The sequence below is a fragment of the Gymnoscopelus microlampas genome, assembly GCF_963454915.1.
Source record: "Gymnoscopelus microlampas genome assembly, chromosome: 4".
Lineage (NCBI taxonomy): Eukaryota > Metazoa > Chordata > Actinopteri > Myctophiformes > Myctophidae > Gymnoscopelus > Gymnoscopelus microlampas.
The window spans coordinates 23,093,722-23,110,625 of record NC_139941.1 but is presented as its reverse complement, the minus strand read 5'-3'; the positions used below and the strand labels follow the sequence as shown (position 1 = coordinate 23,110,625).

The 16,904-nt window shown below is 41.7% G+C and overlaps 1 protein-coding gene across 5 annotated transcripts in view; it reads right to left on the bottom strand.

Annotated features, from left to right (window-relative positions):
* The window catches only part of dmxl1 (Dmx like 1), a 70,211-nt gene that overhangs the window by 52,454 nt on the left and 853 nt on the right, over positions 1 to 16,904 (bottom strand). For 4 of the 5 annotated variants that reach the window (XM_084056068.1, XM_084056066.1, XM_084056065.1 and 1 more), the window contains 9 exons: positions 15,389 to 15,618; positions 11,675 to 11,800; positions 10,496 to 10,573; positions 9,667 to 9,745; positions 7,769 to 7,916; positions 7,427 to 7,493; positions 6,595 to 6,794; positions 2,361 to 2,565; positions 539 to 719 (listed from right to left, as the gene is read on the bottom strand). In XM_084056068.1, coding sequence (XP_083912194.1) covers positions 539 to 719; positions 2,361 to 2,565; positions 6,595 to 6,794; positions 7,427 to 7,493; positions 7,769 to 7,916; positions 9,667 to 9,745; positions 10,496 to 10,573; positions 11,675 to 11,800; positions 15,389 to 15,475 — 1,171 coding nt within the window. In that variant the 5' untranslated portion in view covers positions 15,476 to 15,618. The remainder of the gene's footprint in view (positions 1 to 538; positions 720 to 2,360; positions 2,566 to 6,594; positions 6,795 to 7,426; positions 7,494 to 7,768; positions 7,917 to 9,666; positions 9,746 to 10,495; positions 10,574 to 11,674; positions 11,801 to 15,388; positions 15,619 to 16,904) is intronic. The other variant, XM_084056067.1, reaches the window with a different exon arrangement.

Genomic DNA, 16,904 nt, shown 5'->3' with positions numbered 1-16,904 from the left:
CATAAAAAAAAATTATGCTGCGTGTGTGTGTGTGTGTGTGTGTGTGTGTGTGTGTGTGTGTGTGTGTGTGTGTGTGTGTGTGTGTGTGTGTGTGTGTGTGTGTGTGTGTGTGTGTGTGTGTGTGTGTGTCACTCCCGCTAAATTTGGAAGCCAAACAAGACGGAAAATGAAACATTCTTGATCACATGACCATAGAGATAATGTGAACGGATTTGCATAAGGTTTGGCCAAAATCTGTAGAAGTAACATAAAAACGTTTTTAAAAAATTGGCCTCCTGGTGGTGCTATAACAGGCCGATGTGAAAAGTTTGGGGAAGAGGTTCTTCCTTGGCGTTCCGAGAGTGTGCATGCAAAGTTTCACATTACATTGATTAGATTAGCACAGACAAATGACAGGCGGACACACACGGACGGACGTGAGCAAAACGTCTCCGAAACGCACTGGGCTGGAATTCATAAATGGGAGGTTTTTCTTTGCAAGATCCAGAATTGTTTTTGGGGGACATAGAGCTGGGTGTGCCTCCGTTTCTATTCTAACCTGTGGCAGGGTTGATGCTGGCAGCAATGTGGAAGTGGCAGAGGGCGTTGGCGTGCGGCATGCTGCTACTGCCAGTCTTGTGGCTGTAGTGCCGGCTCTGCTGATGAGGCAGGCTGCCCATGACGGAAGGCTGGACCACACTTCGGAGAAAGGACGAACGCCACGACTCCTGCAGATTCAACTTGACGGAAAAAACAGATTGATTAAAACCAATTTACTCATCAACAATGAGAAGTATTCTTAGATGATGGAACCTGACAATTGCCCAAAATAGGCTGATAGACCTTGAAAAACTAGAGGTCAGCCGATATATCGGGCCGTTATTTGCATTTCGTACAAAATCAAGAGGATTGGTGGCTATTAGGATGCCAAATTATGGCAGTTTTTTATTTTCCATTTTCCCAATTCTTCTTAAAATGTGTTGTGTGTTCTGTTCTGTTGAACAGGCATGTGCCCAGACACACACTCTGGATCAGTTTTATAACTGCTTAAACATATCTGCAATTTACCTGAAATGCTGTCTAACAGCACCCTGACCATACAACCCTGACTCGTCATTAGTTAAATTATTCTGCATGAAATCTTTCACTCTAGTCTACGCACATGACAAGCGACAGGGCGTTTTCTGTGTTGCCTATCAAGCCAGTCTTGGGGAAAAGCGGTATTATGGTTCATCCTGCGCAGTCTGTGATGTATTTAATGAATAATTCCACACATGTACTCTCACAGACTGTCCTAGGGGCACAGTGGAGGAATTTGCATACCAATTTCTCTTTCCTCCCTGTAATCTATCATGTCCCCAAACTCTATAATTGCCAGCAAGTCCCATAACCACGTAAATGGCCATATTCAAAATTATAGCAAACCAGATTTAAGCATTGTGTATGGAGCATAACTAAGCCTTCAGCAACAAACCTAAGTCAGCTGTGGCTCAATGTACAAAAGAATATTCTGAGCTGGGTAGAGAACAATACATCATAAATAAATAATATAATTGTCAAAGGAACTGGAACAATGTCGGAGTAATAATTGTGAGGTGTGTGTGACACAGATCACAGAAATGGGGCTAATTTTCCCCACTGATGCTCCTCTTAAGCACTACAAACTAAGCCTTGAAAACTATCTGATAGCCAATTAATTTTCCCTTTCAACTCCGCTAAGCCTCCTCTCTCCTCTGCTTTTTCTATCTCCTTCCTCCCCCTCTCTTGCACTCTTACCCTTTATCTCTGCAATAGCTAATGTGCTGCATTAGCAATGCTGGACAGAAGACTGCCTGGTGTCCACCACAAGGCCGAGCAGGATGAGCAACAGCTACAGTGCGATTATTCTCGCATGTCATTACTCAACGGAGATGATATATGACTGCTGTGCTACAGTATCGTAAACACATCATCCTTTTAATGCGGCGCTGTCCTGACCTTGGATAGCTTAGATTATGTGTCAACCTTAAGGATGTTTCCTGTGTTGTGCTTTCAAATTAAATTAAGAGACTTCAGTCTGTGTCATCATAGCTTAGTACTGTTACATTATGGGCACCCACGTAGTGCTTTAACAAAAGCAAGAAAACAAACGTGTCAAGGACCACAGTGGGAATATATCTTGAGCTTTTTTTGTGTTCATCCTTTAGACTTTGTGTGCAACTGTTCATTTGTGCATAATGACCTCAGCCACTGACCCTTATTTGGAGAATGGCTCAGTGTCTTCTATAATGCCTATGTGTACTTGAAGTTGAAGTTTTAAAAGCCAAATCAGATTATTATCAAAGAGCAAACCAACCTGTGCTATTCACCCACACACACTGACAAAAATTGTCAAGGCTCACCTCTGAAGGTCTTCCCCCCTGCGTCTTCCCATTAGAGGCATTCTTCCTGCTGGTGCCAGCGGACCGGACCGGGTCGCTGGGCGGACTGTTGGTATGGTTGTTATGGAGACCTGACAGGAGGCTGTCGCCCGGCAACAGCGTCTCTGCCCAGAGGCGACACACACTGTCCTTACAGCAGGTTAGCAGAACATTACACACTGAGCCCCTGTTAGGAGAGGAGAAGGTTACAGGAAGGTAGTGATGTTATTGGTAATGACAGCATCAGTGATGAGTGTTGATATGACAGAAAAAACAGAACAGGCCCACCCATTAACAACACATGTTGAGGCTCTTAGGATGCAAAAAATAGATGTATTTACATATTGAAATAAGTGACACCGTGAAAAAAGGAGTGGACGAGGTGCTGATGATGGTCTCAGGACCGAAACATCCATTATTTTCACAGTAACGTTTTTTAAAACCAATATTTACATCCTAAAAGGGCCAATCACACTGTTTTTGTAATTGTTATTATCAATGTGAATGAAGCGTTTTATTTGCTGCTTTTGCGTTGCAGGTCGCCTTGCGTACATGCGCCCTATGCACCCCGTGTTTCTGGAGGAGCACTTGTGTGATCAGGGCCGGGCTTGAAAGTGAGTGACAGGTGAGTATCTGGTTGCCCGGTAACATCAACACAAAGGCAATGCAAGCTGTTCTGCTTTGTAGACTGCACAGGGAAAGGCAGTGCGACACGCCCTGTGCGGCCAAATCTGAGCCATCTGAACAGCCATCTGCTGGGTGAAGCAGTAAAAGTAATTTCCCATCCCCCGGGACCTGTAAATACTCCCTTTCCCCTTAAGGCTGTGATGCCATTGAACATGGTTTTAAACCGGCCTTTGGTTTTTCAGTTGTTGCCAATGGTTTGGTCGTTGCAGTGACGCATTTCCTCCAAACTACACGGCTGATGTTTTTAGATGATGCATTTTCGGGGACAGTACATTGGAAATGTGCTTACTTTAGCCATGCCATGCTGTTTAGGTCAACGTTTAAGTAACACAAGTGTCAAACTTTGTGTTGCACAGCATCAATGATGTTGTACTGTAACTTCCAGCACTCACAAAAAAAATGTGTTTAGTGGGATCTTGGCTTTGAAGGCTGTTCCAGACAATGGCAGATACCATAGAAACAGGAATAAAATGTGAAATAAAGGGACTTTGTATTTACGGCGTAGAAATAAAATGACTCTTCATTGACATAGCTTCTGCATAGTACACAGCAGGGATCGTTTGGAAACTGACAGCAAAATCTAACTAGTATGCTTCCTGAAATGTAATTTGAAGCTTTCAATTTAATGTTGGCAGGTAGCATTCTGCAGTAGTCTAAATATTCCTTATTGCAAAAAAGAAATCACCTCTGATGTCTGCAGCTTTGTAATGAATAACATAACTGCCCCCACTGTGTCCCACTGCAGGTCAAAGAAGAATGTGTTTGTTTATAAATAAACTGAATCTAAAGCATTAGAATCTAATTTGTTACTGACATACATATTTGAAATCATTATTTTGCAACAAAATGGCTGTTTCTGCATGCATTAGATTCACAGTATTTAGCTTTATTTTGTTGGGGATGTAAATGTGCAGCACTATTCCCAACTAAATGTCTTCTTGCAGCCTAAATCTGGTGTGAACAGGGATATTGTGCGAGTCAGTGACGGATTGTAGGTCAGGAAAGGCCATTAACAGTGGAACTGTACAGCACTGATAGCAAGCTGCTCTTTTGAGAGTACATTGCTCCATGTTAATTTAACTCTGCCAGAAATTCACAAAGAATGGATTATGTCCGCTGATAGCACCATTTATTGTGCATCAATTGCACCTGCTATCTGCCACGTCTTAAGGTCAGATTCAAAAGATATAATATAAGCAAACATGTCCATAAAGTTTTTCAGTAGGGGGCAGTTTGCCGTTGTTTTGCCGGACTGCAATTAACAATGTGGCAAACTATAAATAAACAAAACATAAAATAGTCTTTGAACCTCACTATTTATATATGTGGATGCATCTTTGACTGTCACCGGAGAGTTTGTGGAGCAGGTGCAGAGGTGTTATGTAGCCAAAGCCTGAAATGGACAATGCCAGTGTAGTAATCAAAATTGATTAGAGCCAATATTGGCAATTTGAAGCTCTTTTGATTGAAAATATTTCACACAGCCTACCTTCTCCCTGCCACAATGACTTTGCAGGTTGAGCAAAAGGGCTGTGCTCAAACATTATTTTCAATTAGGCTACATCTTAAAACTGGACTATTCATGAACAAGGTTGTTGTTACAGACAATGCTCGAGTTGAGCCAGTAGCCTACTTTCCAGTACAGAGTAACTTTGCCCACCTGAGCACCATTATTACTTATAATTACGCATGTTGGAGAAGCCATGCCCAATGGCACACTAGCTTTCCACAGCTGCCCACGGCCACCTTGACAGAGGTAATCCCACAAAAGTATGAATTTTATTTGCACCAAACTGTCACCCGAGTTTCATGAGACTAAAAAGCCTCACTAAAGAATAATTGGGGAGCGCTAATGAATGAAGCAGCAATGGCCTCACATTTTCAACCTCATTCATGAAACATGACATGAGCCGGCTTCTGATTATTATAACCATATTAACAGCACCATGCGCACAAAGGTACAAAGGTGTCTCCTTATGGAATGCCCATTTCCACCTAGTGGCTACCACATCAGGAAAGAACTAGTATACTATGCATACTGTATGTATATAAATATGTTCTGTTTTGCAAATCAAATACTGTAAATCACACTCACAGCATCATATAATGCACAGACAGTGCTTGTAGGCACGCTGAAAGGCTGCATTGGATGATTGGACAATGCAGCCTGAAAGCTTCTGCACTGTACACAGATGACCAAGTATGAAATGCAAATGAAACATAATAGATTCCCATTAAGTGAGTTGAAATGTCTGCTGAAAAGCACGCCTGGCATGACAATGTATTAGTCTGGCTACAATTACTGTTGCCATGATCACTGGAAAGTCAGTGGAAAGTGACAACCCTTATAAATGCGCTTCACAACCAGCTCTCTGAAGATAATAATAATTTTGCCCCCAACTGAATGTGACCTTTAGCGGTGGTGTTTGTGAATTTATTCACAATGAGGCTCATTTGCATATAAAAGTGCAAGATTTGCGCAAAATGTATGCATATTATTACCTCAATTAAATGTGAAAATAGCACCAGAGCTCTGTGATGCTATTTGCTTGGCAGCACAGTTAGGGGGGCATTTCACCCTTTGCCGTTTCTTTTTTCCCCCATATTTGCTCAGGTTTAGCGGGCACAAAAGCCACAGAATCCCTTTGTGAATTTGCCCATGAGAGGGTAAACATGGGCCCATGAGGAAAATATATACACTCTCAGAGTTACATTAACACTGAGGTTTCTATTGTGTACAACCCATCTTTGCAATTACTGCTTAAAAACAAATTAATTTGTTAACCTATTGCATGTAGGTCTTACGAATACAAGAACGCTCGCCTCAACGGAGTGGTCGCCACCAGGTGTTCTTAAACGTAACCTCAGTAAAAAGTATTCCTAAACCTAACCCTTATTCCTAAAAGTAACCTTAGTAAAACTGTGCCTAAAGCTAACCATTATTCCTAAACCTAACCTCAGTAAATCCATGCCTAACCCTAAACGTATTCCTAACCTTAACCTCAGTAAAACAAATACAAGAATACAAGAACCGCTGGGGGCGAGCGGTGTGCAAAAGAAATGGGGTGAAGCGTTCCGGTTACCGGTCCTACTACCCAACATGTCCATGGTGTCAAAGTGAGTCGTGAGATTAGTTGATAAGCAAAACCTGCTGTTCGGCAGGTTTTATATATTGTGACACTTATCAAGCTTCCCATCTTTTTTTTATAAAAGCAGTTAGTCACTGTTTGTGATTTGTTAAGTGTTTGTGTATAATATACAGTATTTGCCCGTCATTCAATATCCTTGACAACGATGGCAAGAGGAACACACAGGGGGAAAAAAGCGGAACGTTTATTTCTTTGAGCGCAGGCAGGAGACAGTCTAAATCGAACATGTATCTCTATGTTAAATATCATAACTGGTGCATTGGTTCGAATAGGTGAATTGAACAGTTAAACATATCAGATTCAAATTCATACATTAAAGTGACTCAAATTCATCATACATTAAAGTGACTCAAACAAGAACACTCAAAGTTGTTCCATACCGTGGCATGTACTTGCTAGTCTTCCTCCAGGAGAAGCCAGTGACAGAGCGAGGATGGGCCAAATAGACAAAGGAGAAGGACAGTTCCCCTTGGGTGTTAATGCTGTAGCTGCTGTCGCTGGGCTCTGGAGGTGTGAACAGTCTGGAGATACCAGACTGCCACTTACTGGTGCTGTACCACACCTTCACGAGGCAGTCATCCTAAGGGGAAACCAGGGGACAGACAAACAGAGGACATAAAGAACATACAAAAGGCAGGGGAAAAATAGAGAATTTGTGAGGTGTTCCCTGGAGATATATAAAGAGAAAGGTGTGGCAGTGATGTGCAAACAAGTGTATAAGATCAGATAAGCCTTTGATCGCTGGGGGGAAATTCAGGTTCCATAGTAGCAATAGCAGTAATGTCGAGTTTTGACCATCACCAGAATTCCCAGAAATCACCGCTTTCTGAGATTGCAGCATGGTTCCATGCATTGCCTATGGCGAGAAGCTAATTAATTGCAACAGGAGGCGGAGCAGTGCAAAAAGTGATTGGATTTTACTGTATAGTGTGTTTAGAAATGCAATGTAGTTGTACAATAAAAACAAATATTGTGAATGCTAGAATCAATGCAGCAAAACTATTAGAGAGTTATTAGTTCTATTAATATTATATATCATATATTAACAAGTTAACTATCTGGACTATGACATTGAATTCAATAACAGGTCTTAAACCAGGGGTTGGTGGATCTCTACATTAGTATGACCACAGTAATACTGTCTTAATGAGCCTTGTTGCCAGGCTGAGAGTAAATGTCTTGCATGGCTCTCAGGGTGCAAAGCCAACGGACCTGTCCAGCAGAAGCAAAGAAATCCCCATCAGGAGAGAACTTCATCAGATTGATGGGAGAGGCAGTCCTACAGTCAAAGGAAAATAGATCAATGAATACAATCGTTTAGAAAAACACTAATGTACGGTACTCTAAGAACAGTAAGATATTCACAAGCAATGTGGATATTGTCACATGTGAAGTTCTACTAATTTATAAATAATAGCCAATTCACAAGCTTGTTTTTAAAATCGTTCATTAATCGTAATCAAGGCAAAGGTTTAAAATAATTGTGACATTAATTTGAAGTCATATCACCCAGCCCCAGTGGACATCCTTTTTTTTAAAAGTGTGGGCTCTTACTTGCAGTGCCAGATACACCTCCAGGGAGACTGAGAGGAGTCACCTATGGTCATCTCAGTCTGCTTCCCAGCCTCCTCGCAGACCTCCTCTGCCTCGCCACCATTACACCACAACTGGAGGCTACTAGAGCCTGTTAAGAGATGGCTGCCTAAAAGAACCAATAACAAAACCCCAGTCACCATGAGATTGTCCATTTTCTGTATTGTATTTAATACATATTTGCAACACAAGTAGTACAAAACAAATGAGCAAAAAAAGATGTGCAGGCATGTTTCGCGACAGATGAGATTTAGTGATGTAGGCCGGTTGTCAGTGACATTCACACATCATTCTCATAAAAACCTTTCACTGGACACTATAGCAGTGGTTTTGATTTATTTAGACGTCATGTTAAAAGAAAAGTACACAAACTGACGGGTGGAAAAATTGCATCAAATGTAATCAAGAAAGTCAATCAAAGAACAAGATTTTTGGGCAGGATTTACTCTTTTGTCAACAAAAGTGCTCTCAAGACTCTAGCTTGAGCCCTCATTCAATGCCATTTTGATTATGCTTGTGCCTCTTGGTTCTCCAACACATCTGAATGTCACTAAAAACTAAGCTTCAGACCTCCCAAAATAAACTGATAGGACTACTTCTCGGCCTTAACCCATTCATTCCGGTTACGCATCTCTGTCATTTTAGATTTCTTTGGCTATTCAAAAATTGCAGATCTACAAGCTATGAGGTTGTAGATCTGCCATTTTTGAATAGCCAAAGAAATCTTAAGTGGCACAGATGCGTTCGCGGATTGAATTGGTTAAGCCCATGACCCACCTAATTCCAACACACTTTCTAGTTTGGGATGGCTCGGGGTAGAAGACAGGGTTAGATATTTTGGGGGCTTTTCTGCCTTTATTTGGATAGTACAGTTTGAGAAACCGGGAGACGGGGAGTGACATGCAGCAAAGACCGTCAGGCTCGGGAATCGAACATGCGACTTTCTGTCAGGCTGCATTATAGCATATATGTGGTATGCGCCTTAACCACTAGGCCATCTGCGCCCCCAGTGGGATTGGTATTTAACCCGTTAAGACCCGGAAAGCATCTGTCATTTTAGATTTTAACCATTATTTTATACTTTGGCTATTAAAAAATAACAGATATACAAGCTGATAGCGCTATGAGCTTGTAGATCTGCTATTTTAGAAAAATCATGAAAATGTTTGCAAATCTTTGAATATATATTTTTTAAAGACAACATTTTTGAGTGGTGCCGAAGGCAACCACTCCTATACATGACTTTGTCCGTGTGTCCGTATGTATGTATGTATGTATGTCTGTCCACAAACATTGATGACAACATCAATACGGGGGTCAATACGGGGCTCATCAAAGGCACCACTCACTTCACACAGGGTGTGATTTTTTACTCAAATCTTTGCTTCTGGGGGTGCCTGGAACTAAATATTTTGAGATCGGGGTCCGCAGCCAAATAAATATAATTTTGGGTGGTCCTTGACATGAAAAAGTTTGAGAACCACTGATATTATAGAAACAGAAGTGTTTCAGAACACTGTTAGGGTTTAGAAGACATTTGTAGTATCGGCCTCAGGTCTTAATGGGTTCAGATACTTGGTAATATTTGGTCAAATGTTTGGTTATAATGACAAGTCCAAAATAGGGATGCCAGGTTGAAAGCTATTTAAATATATTTGGGAGGGCATAGAATGTGTCTCTGTATTGGTAAATGAGTGCACTATTTTTATATAGTTGTAAACATACTGTAGCAGTAATAATGTGTGGTTGTCACAAAACCCAAAGGCAAACCTGGACTTCCCGTTTGGGAACCACTGCAGTATAGTATGACTGTATCTTTGTGTTGTACTACACAAGGTGTGCTCCTAGTGTAAATGTACCTGTGGGGTGCCAGGCCAGGTTCCGCACTGTAGACTGCAAAGCAAACTGGCCAGTCTTCTGCCACTGGTAGTTCAGCTTCTGTTCACAATAAAACATGAAAGAAAGAAGTCTCAATGACAACATAAAATAAACATCCTTCATCTAACACAAATAAGATGGTACCAGAGCTAAATCATATCTTTTCATGTCTTTCATATCAGGAGGTATGACTGTATTGTGAGAACCTCCTGTGAGCCTGCTCTCATGCGAATCACATGATATCATGCATGACCCTCAGGCTGTGTCTGAGATGTCTATCATCTTTCCATTGATTCCATGTGACTGTTCCCTGACTTCTCTTGCTTAGGACCAATGTCATAAACATGAGACTTTTGAAAAGATGTATTGATATAAGATCAGTCGATTGGGTATTAAAAGGGGTATTTCACTTTAAAAACACATCTGGGGTTATTTTAACGTCTACACTGGCTTTTGTGTGACAAATTTTAAGTTGCTCGGTTCAATATTTAGATGTTTGATGATACGAATTCTATCAGACATGCCCCCCTCCTATTATAAACCCATTCAAACCAAATTTTAACCATGTTAGACTCATTGAAAACATACATCCCCGTTTCTGGTTAATGTATTTTTCTTGTTATGTTACTCTTGTATATGAGATTATGAATAAAATCTTGAAAATTGAGACTTTACTGTGGTGGTCAAGGTTCAGCTGCAATTGAAAGGTCAATGAAAAGTGCTGAAGGGAGAAAAGGGGTCTCGTTTCTTGGGCTAATGTGAAGACATGCATGACTGGTTGTGGACTGAACAGTCCTGTTGGCTACTCACCGTCAATGGCCCCTCCTTCACATCTTGGCGATGAACAGGCTCAAAGACACATACAATACTTCCATAGGAAGCTGCAATCTGTCAGCAGAAAACACATGTCTCAATTACTTCTACATATTAAGCACAAAACAAAAAAAACTTCCTCAAACCAATATTTCTTGTTCCAGAAACAAGTCATACTGGCTACTGGCTACTGAACTTGAATTACTTGAAAAGGGGGCAATAATATCTTGTGATTGTTACAATCCTTTGTTGACTCAGCATTGTCATGATTGCAGCTTGTACTCCTCCTATTAACACATTGGCTCGGGCTCCGTGCTCAAATGCCAGTGTCAGTGGCCACTGTCACTACGGTAAACAGACTGGATGACTGAAATGCCTGAATAGAAATAACGATTCTAACAAGGCCTGGGCCCTGGATAATACAAGTTGTGTGTAATGAGGTAAATAATATGCCAACTGTCAAGGATGCTGAATGTCAGGAACAAATGAGTCACACACAGACACTTGCAAATGTGCATATGCATGCACACACACGTGCATGTGTACCGTATGTGCACCACAGATTATAATAAAAAGGCACGCACAAGACTTGGTGCAGACAGACTATGAATCAGAGCACTGTGACATACATTAGGAAAATACATTGTTTCTTCTACACAGGATGACTTGACTACAGGCTTCAGAAGATTTTTATAGTTTTCCATTTTGGAGAAGTAGAGGATGATACATTGGCAGCTGAAAGCATTCGCTCTCTTTTCCCCGCCGTGGCACATTTGTCTCTTTCCACTTTATCTGTATTACAGCTTGACGTGTGGGTTTCTTTGTCTATTCTATCAGACCTGTTGACAGCAATGCAGCTGTTCAGGCTGAAACCACATTACACACCAGAAATGAAGCCCATTTAGGCCGTGAAAGAACTAATAATGTAGACTCGGGCCCATTTTGACTAAGATAGCTTATTATGCGGCCTGTGATTTGTAAAGGACACTGGACATTGATTGAGCTTGAGTTTTTTCCCACCTTTTATCAAACCATTTTGCAGTCATACGATGTTACAAATGCAATGACATGGACTGGGGCCAGCATCAGCATTACATGATTTGACCAATATATTTATAAATTATCAATTAATCGACAACACAAAATGGACAAGGCCTGGGAAGTGATCGTTCTTACCTGTCCTCCCTGTAGGGGGCAGTCCACGCAGCCCACCTGGATGTTGCCATGCTTGGCCCCCGGGATGATCTGCAGCCGCTCAAAGTCACTGCCCAAAATCACAACATCACAGCCGGATGCGTAGGCCTGTCCCATGACATGAGAAAAGAGTTGACAAAGAGTTGGAGTAGTGTACCAAACATAGGTCTGCCACCCATTTTGGATCCTTGTTTTTCTATGTCGCGAGTAAATATCCTTTTGTTTTTTTTACCTTTCCAACAAAAAAAGGCAAAATTTCTAAAAATGTTCATTTTCTAACTTGTTTTCATGAATCAAAAAAAGAAAAGAAAATTTAAATAACAAATAGGCGATCTGCAGTTGTGAACGTTCCACATCACAAGGGCCGTTGTGAGCTTGTTGCTATATTCACTTTTTTTTCCTTTTTTGGGGGGGGTACAGGGGAATATACCCTTTTGGGTCTCGAGCTGTAAACATTTGGGAGCCCCTGGGTTGGAGGACAGGGATGACAAGGACATATACAGCACCCACAGTGTGAGAGTGGTCAGTTGGACAAGCCTAATTGGACAAGGCTAATGAGTGACCCCGGCTCCAGTGTCACGACATCATCACACACATACCATCATATGATAGCTGTGGAGTGCTAGTACGGCAAGATAAGATATGCATTCCATTCTGAATTTCTGTGGTTCTGTGTGCAGGGTGGGTGGGGGGGGGGGGGGGGTCATCAATGGGCTGTAATTCACTGTGACTATCCAGAGATCTAACCTTTGCCTCCTTCACTAGAGGATGGAGGGACAGAAATAGTTGTGCTATTGATCCATTCAGCGAGAATGACTCTCCATTGGGAACAGTGTCAGATTCTGTCCACCACAATGTGCAAAGTCAGTCTGTCGCTGACAGTTACTTCCCATTCAAGGTTTAGTTCAAGGTTTCTTTGTTGTTATTTTGAGTACAGGTATATAAGAGTAAAACATTGTAGCAGCATTAATAATAATAATAATAATAATAATAATAATAATAATAATAATAATAATAATAATAATAACTAGAAAAAGTGCTCCTCGGAGCACAACTCTCCGCTGTTGGGAATGTTGGGAATGTTCTATCTGTATAAGTGTCCTATCCGTCCTGTCTGTATAAGTGTCCTATCCCTCCTGTGTGTATAAGTGTCCTATCCGTCCTGTCTATGTAAGTGTCCTATCCGTCCTGTCTGTGTAAGTGTCCTATCCGTCCTGTCTGTGTAAGTGTCCTATCCAATTGTTACAGTATCCGCCATTTCTCAACCATTTCGTGATTGTTCCTGTCTTACCTCACTCTTACCAGACTTGTGTTGGGAATGTTGGGAATGTTCTAATTCTTATGTTCTAACTGTCCTATCCATCCTGTCTGTATAAGTGTCCGATCCGTCCTGTCTGTATAAGTGTCCTATCCGTCTGTATAAGTGTCCTATCCGTCTTGTCTGTATAAGTGTCCTATCCGTCCTGTCTATGTAAGTGTCCTATCCCTCCTGTCTGTGTAAGTGTCCTATCCCTCCTGTCTGTATAAGTGTCCTATCCGTCCTGTCTGTATACTGTAAGTGTCCTATCCGTCCTGTCTGTATACTGTAAGTGTCCTATCCGTCCTGTCTGTGTAAGTGTCATATCCCTCCTGTCTATGTAAGTGTCCTATCCGTCCTGTCTGTGTAAGTGTTCTATCCGTCCTGTCTGTATAAGTGTCCTATCCGTCCTGTCTGTATAAGTGTCCTATCCGTCCTGTCTGTATAAGTGTCCTATCCGTCCTGTCTGTGTACTATAAGTGTCCTATCCGTCTGTGTAAGTGTCATATCCCTCCTGTCTATATAAGTGTCCTATCTGTCCTATTTGCCAATTATGTATCAGCCATGCAGCCATTTCGTGATGGTTCCTGTCTTACCTCACTTTGGCAGTGGCAAAGACACTGCCAAAGTGACGCCATGTATTTATACAATATTTCACCGTATTGTCACGTGTCACGTGAGGCTTGACCAATCGGTGTGTCATATTTAGAAAGTGAAAACAAAACTCTCCTGCGGAGAGTAATAAACAATATGTATACAACAAAGAAAATAATAGAATAATCAAGAATAGCAGCAGTATCACAAAGGAACAGTTTAACTGTTGTTGACCACATGAACCCTAGCATCCCAATTATGGGCATACAGTATCATTTAGGCAAACATTCGGCTCATCCCAAAAGATCCCTACATGTCTCTTACAGTCACTTTATATACTCATACAAGCAGGACAACAGGACCATGACAATAGTGTACAGTCATACCCCTGACTGTGACCGCCCAGCTTTGCCACCAACTAACCAGCTGTAACCTTGGTCAGTACAAAAGAATCACCTGAATCATCTGAGGCCACCCTATTGATTATTCATAATCAATACGGTTGATTGAATCAAGTCAGGCAAATATTGCTGAGCTCTGTGCTAAGAACACTACTTTCAACTTGCAACTTGTCCCTGTCTGAAACCAGGAGAGCCGAGTCATCCGCGAACAAGAACAAATTTCAGTTACATGCTCATTTCACAGCGTGACTCATTAACATGAAGCAAGAATGGTGACGTCCCCAGAATGCTTCGCTGTGGGACCCCACAGTCCACTGGGAGGGAAGAGGACAGGGTACCATTCACCTCAACCACCTGTTCTCTTCCCTCCAGGTAAGATCTTGGTTGGATCTCACCCAGTTCACAGATGAGCTGTCAAAACCAATTGCCCTCAGCTTATTCAACAAGATGGAATGATTAAAAGTGTCACGCGTAACGCTTTCTGCAGGTCCAACATAAAGTACTTGCCAACATCTATCTTGCGTTTGATATAATCCGTCAAGTACAGCATTGGTTAACACTTCCAGCCCTGTTCCACACAGCAACATCCTCAAGAGTTAATTTAATGCATTGCTGAGTGTAGAAAATGAATTGACCCGTAACTTACAGCTACACTCTATAACTTTCCTGTCCTACCTGGGATTCTTAGCCGGAATTCACACCCGGATCCCACAAGCAAGGGCTTTTTACCACTGAGCTAATAGAGCCTGCCTGCTTGCTCAGGGGGAGAAATTGAATTTTGACCTTCATGCAGTACCACTTGCCAACCAGTAGTGGTCAAACCAGACCACAGAATATAAATGTCTCAATAGAAGAGCAGGGAGACCAAATACAATTGCAGCAATTGTCTAAGTTATATTATATTAGTATACTCTACCATAGTGATTGGTCTAAATAACATTTTATTCATAGTGTACTTTTAACACTGGGTATTTTAATGTGTCATCTGCCTTGAATGACAAAACCAAGTAAATGATAAATTCCCAGGTGCTGGACAGAACATAGAAATATAGAGGCCGCAGCGCACACTGATTCATGCTCCTGAAGTGTATTTATTTAATTACCACCGAGGTGACATTTCGAGCATCTCCACTCTTCCTCAGACAAGGAGGAAGAGAGGTGCTTGAAATGTCACCTTGGTGATAATTAATCAAATACACTTTGGGAGCATGATCCAGTGTGTGGGTAGAGCATATTTCTATTGTTTGACAGCACTGTCGCAGCTGCACCTTCCTACACTCTGAGAAAAAGATAAGCAGCAACGCAAGTTTTTATCTGGGGCCAGGCTAGCAGACAATGAGACAGAGCAACACATGCACCTATAAAGACGATAGGAAAGTATTTCCGGAACATGGAACAACTTACCGTGAATGGCACATTGTTGACACTCCCCACTGAGAAACAACTGTCCCCTGGGTTGACGGCCCCGGTGAGGACCTGATGGAGATTCATGGCTCTTGTTGTTTGCCTGTTCTCCTTCCCTGCTGCCTCACTGTACCCTCCTACTCCAGGTGAGTTTGATTGGAAACCAGTGTAATGATGCGGTCATTGTGACATGTAGGCTGTGATTTCACTACAGCATCCCTGCAGGCTTTCTGAGGGGAAGAGACAGAGAGACAAGCAGAAAGATGAGTAAGAGAAATTAAGATGGGAGAGAAACAGACATGACGACAGTTTGGGATCGACTTTAAGGCATTGCATATATTCATTGTAAATTGATTTAACACTGAACACTAGTAGTAAGCTCATGAAAAGGAAACCGCAGAGCTGACAGCTCACCCATAGCCTCTACGCAACATACAGTATGCTGCCCAACATATTACGGTTGCATTACATGAATGTTTCCTTATCTGGCCCAGCCTTAGTGAATTTACTCTGAAACGGGAACCCAGCCAAAATATTAGTACTACTGTGTATAATGATAGTGATAATATCACCAGCAGGTGCACTTTACAGTTTAAACACCCAATTTTGTTAGCCTCAGGGTGTGCTTACATGCCAATTACTGAGGGTACAACCACCAGAATATTTTTTAAAGTGCTCATCTTTGTAAACCAGTAGCAAGACAGTGTATGTTAATTCAAGATTTTTCCAATTTCAGCTTCAGGGTGTGAGCAGAATCTCTTGAATCTCTTGAGTCCTGACGCTGGGTTTACAATAGCCTATTATTATACAAATGGGAACAGGTCAGGTTGTGTCAGTCAGTGATCGAAATGGGTCAGCGCAGCAAAATTCTGTTATAACTCAACTACAATGCTACTGGTTTGGCCGGCTAATCCACTTTAATGTTTACTGCTAGAGGCTTTATTCTGAAACCACAGGTAGGAGGGGGGGGGGGGGGGGGCGATTAATGTCATCTGTCACAGTAAACCAAATCAATCTGTAATTTATGACACATCTGAATGCATCATTATGGAGCAAGCTAGCTGAACATGCTAGCTGTCAGTTAGCACTGCTTGAGCAGTGTCTCTCGTGTCAGCAATGATACTGACAATTACACACACATTTATTCACTTATAATACCAGCAATGTGCAAGTCAGGCCCCTTAAATGTCACAGTTTGGCCTAAATGCAGTAGTTATTTCACATTGCAGTAGGCCAGTGAGTCTCACCAGTGGGCCGGGGACCACCAGTGGTCCAGGTGGTCCCAGCTAAATGATGTTGAGTTGATAACCAAATGGACCCTAATTAGATCTTTATCTTGAGAGTGTAAAATGAAACCAATGGACCCTTATAGATCTTTATCTCTTGAGAGTGTAAAATGAAACCAAATGGACCCTAGTTTCATTTTATGCTCTCAAGAGTTTAATTATTGTTAAACATCTGCATTACTTAATTTACAAGAAGTCTATAATTACGGAATGTAGAAGAATTGTTATTT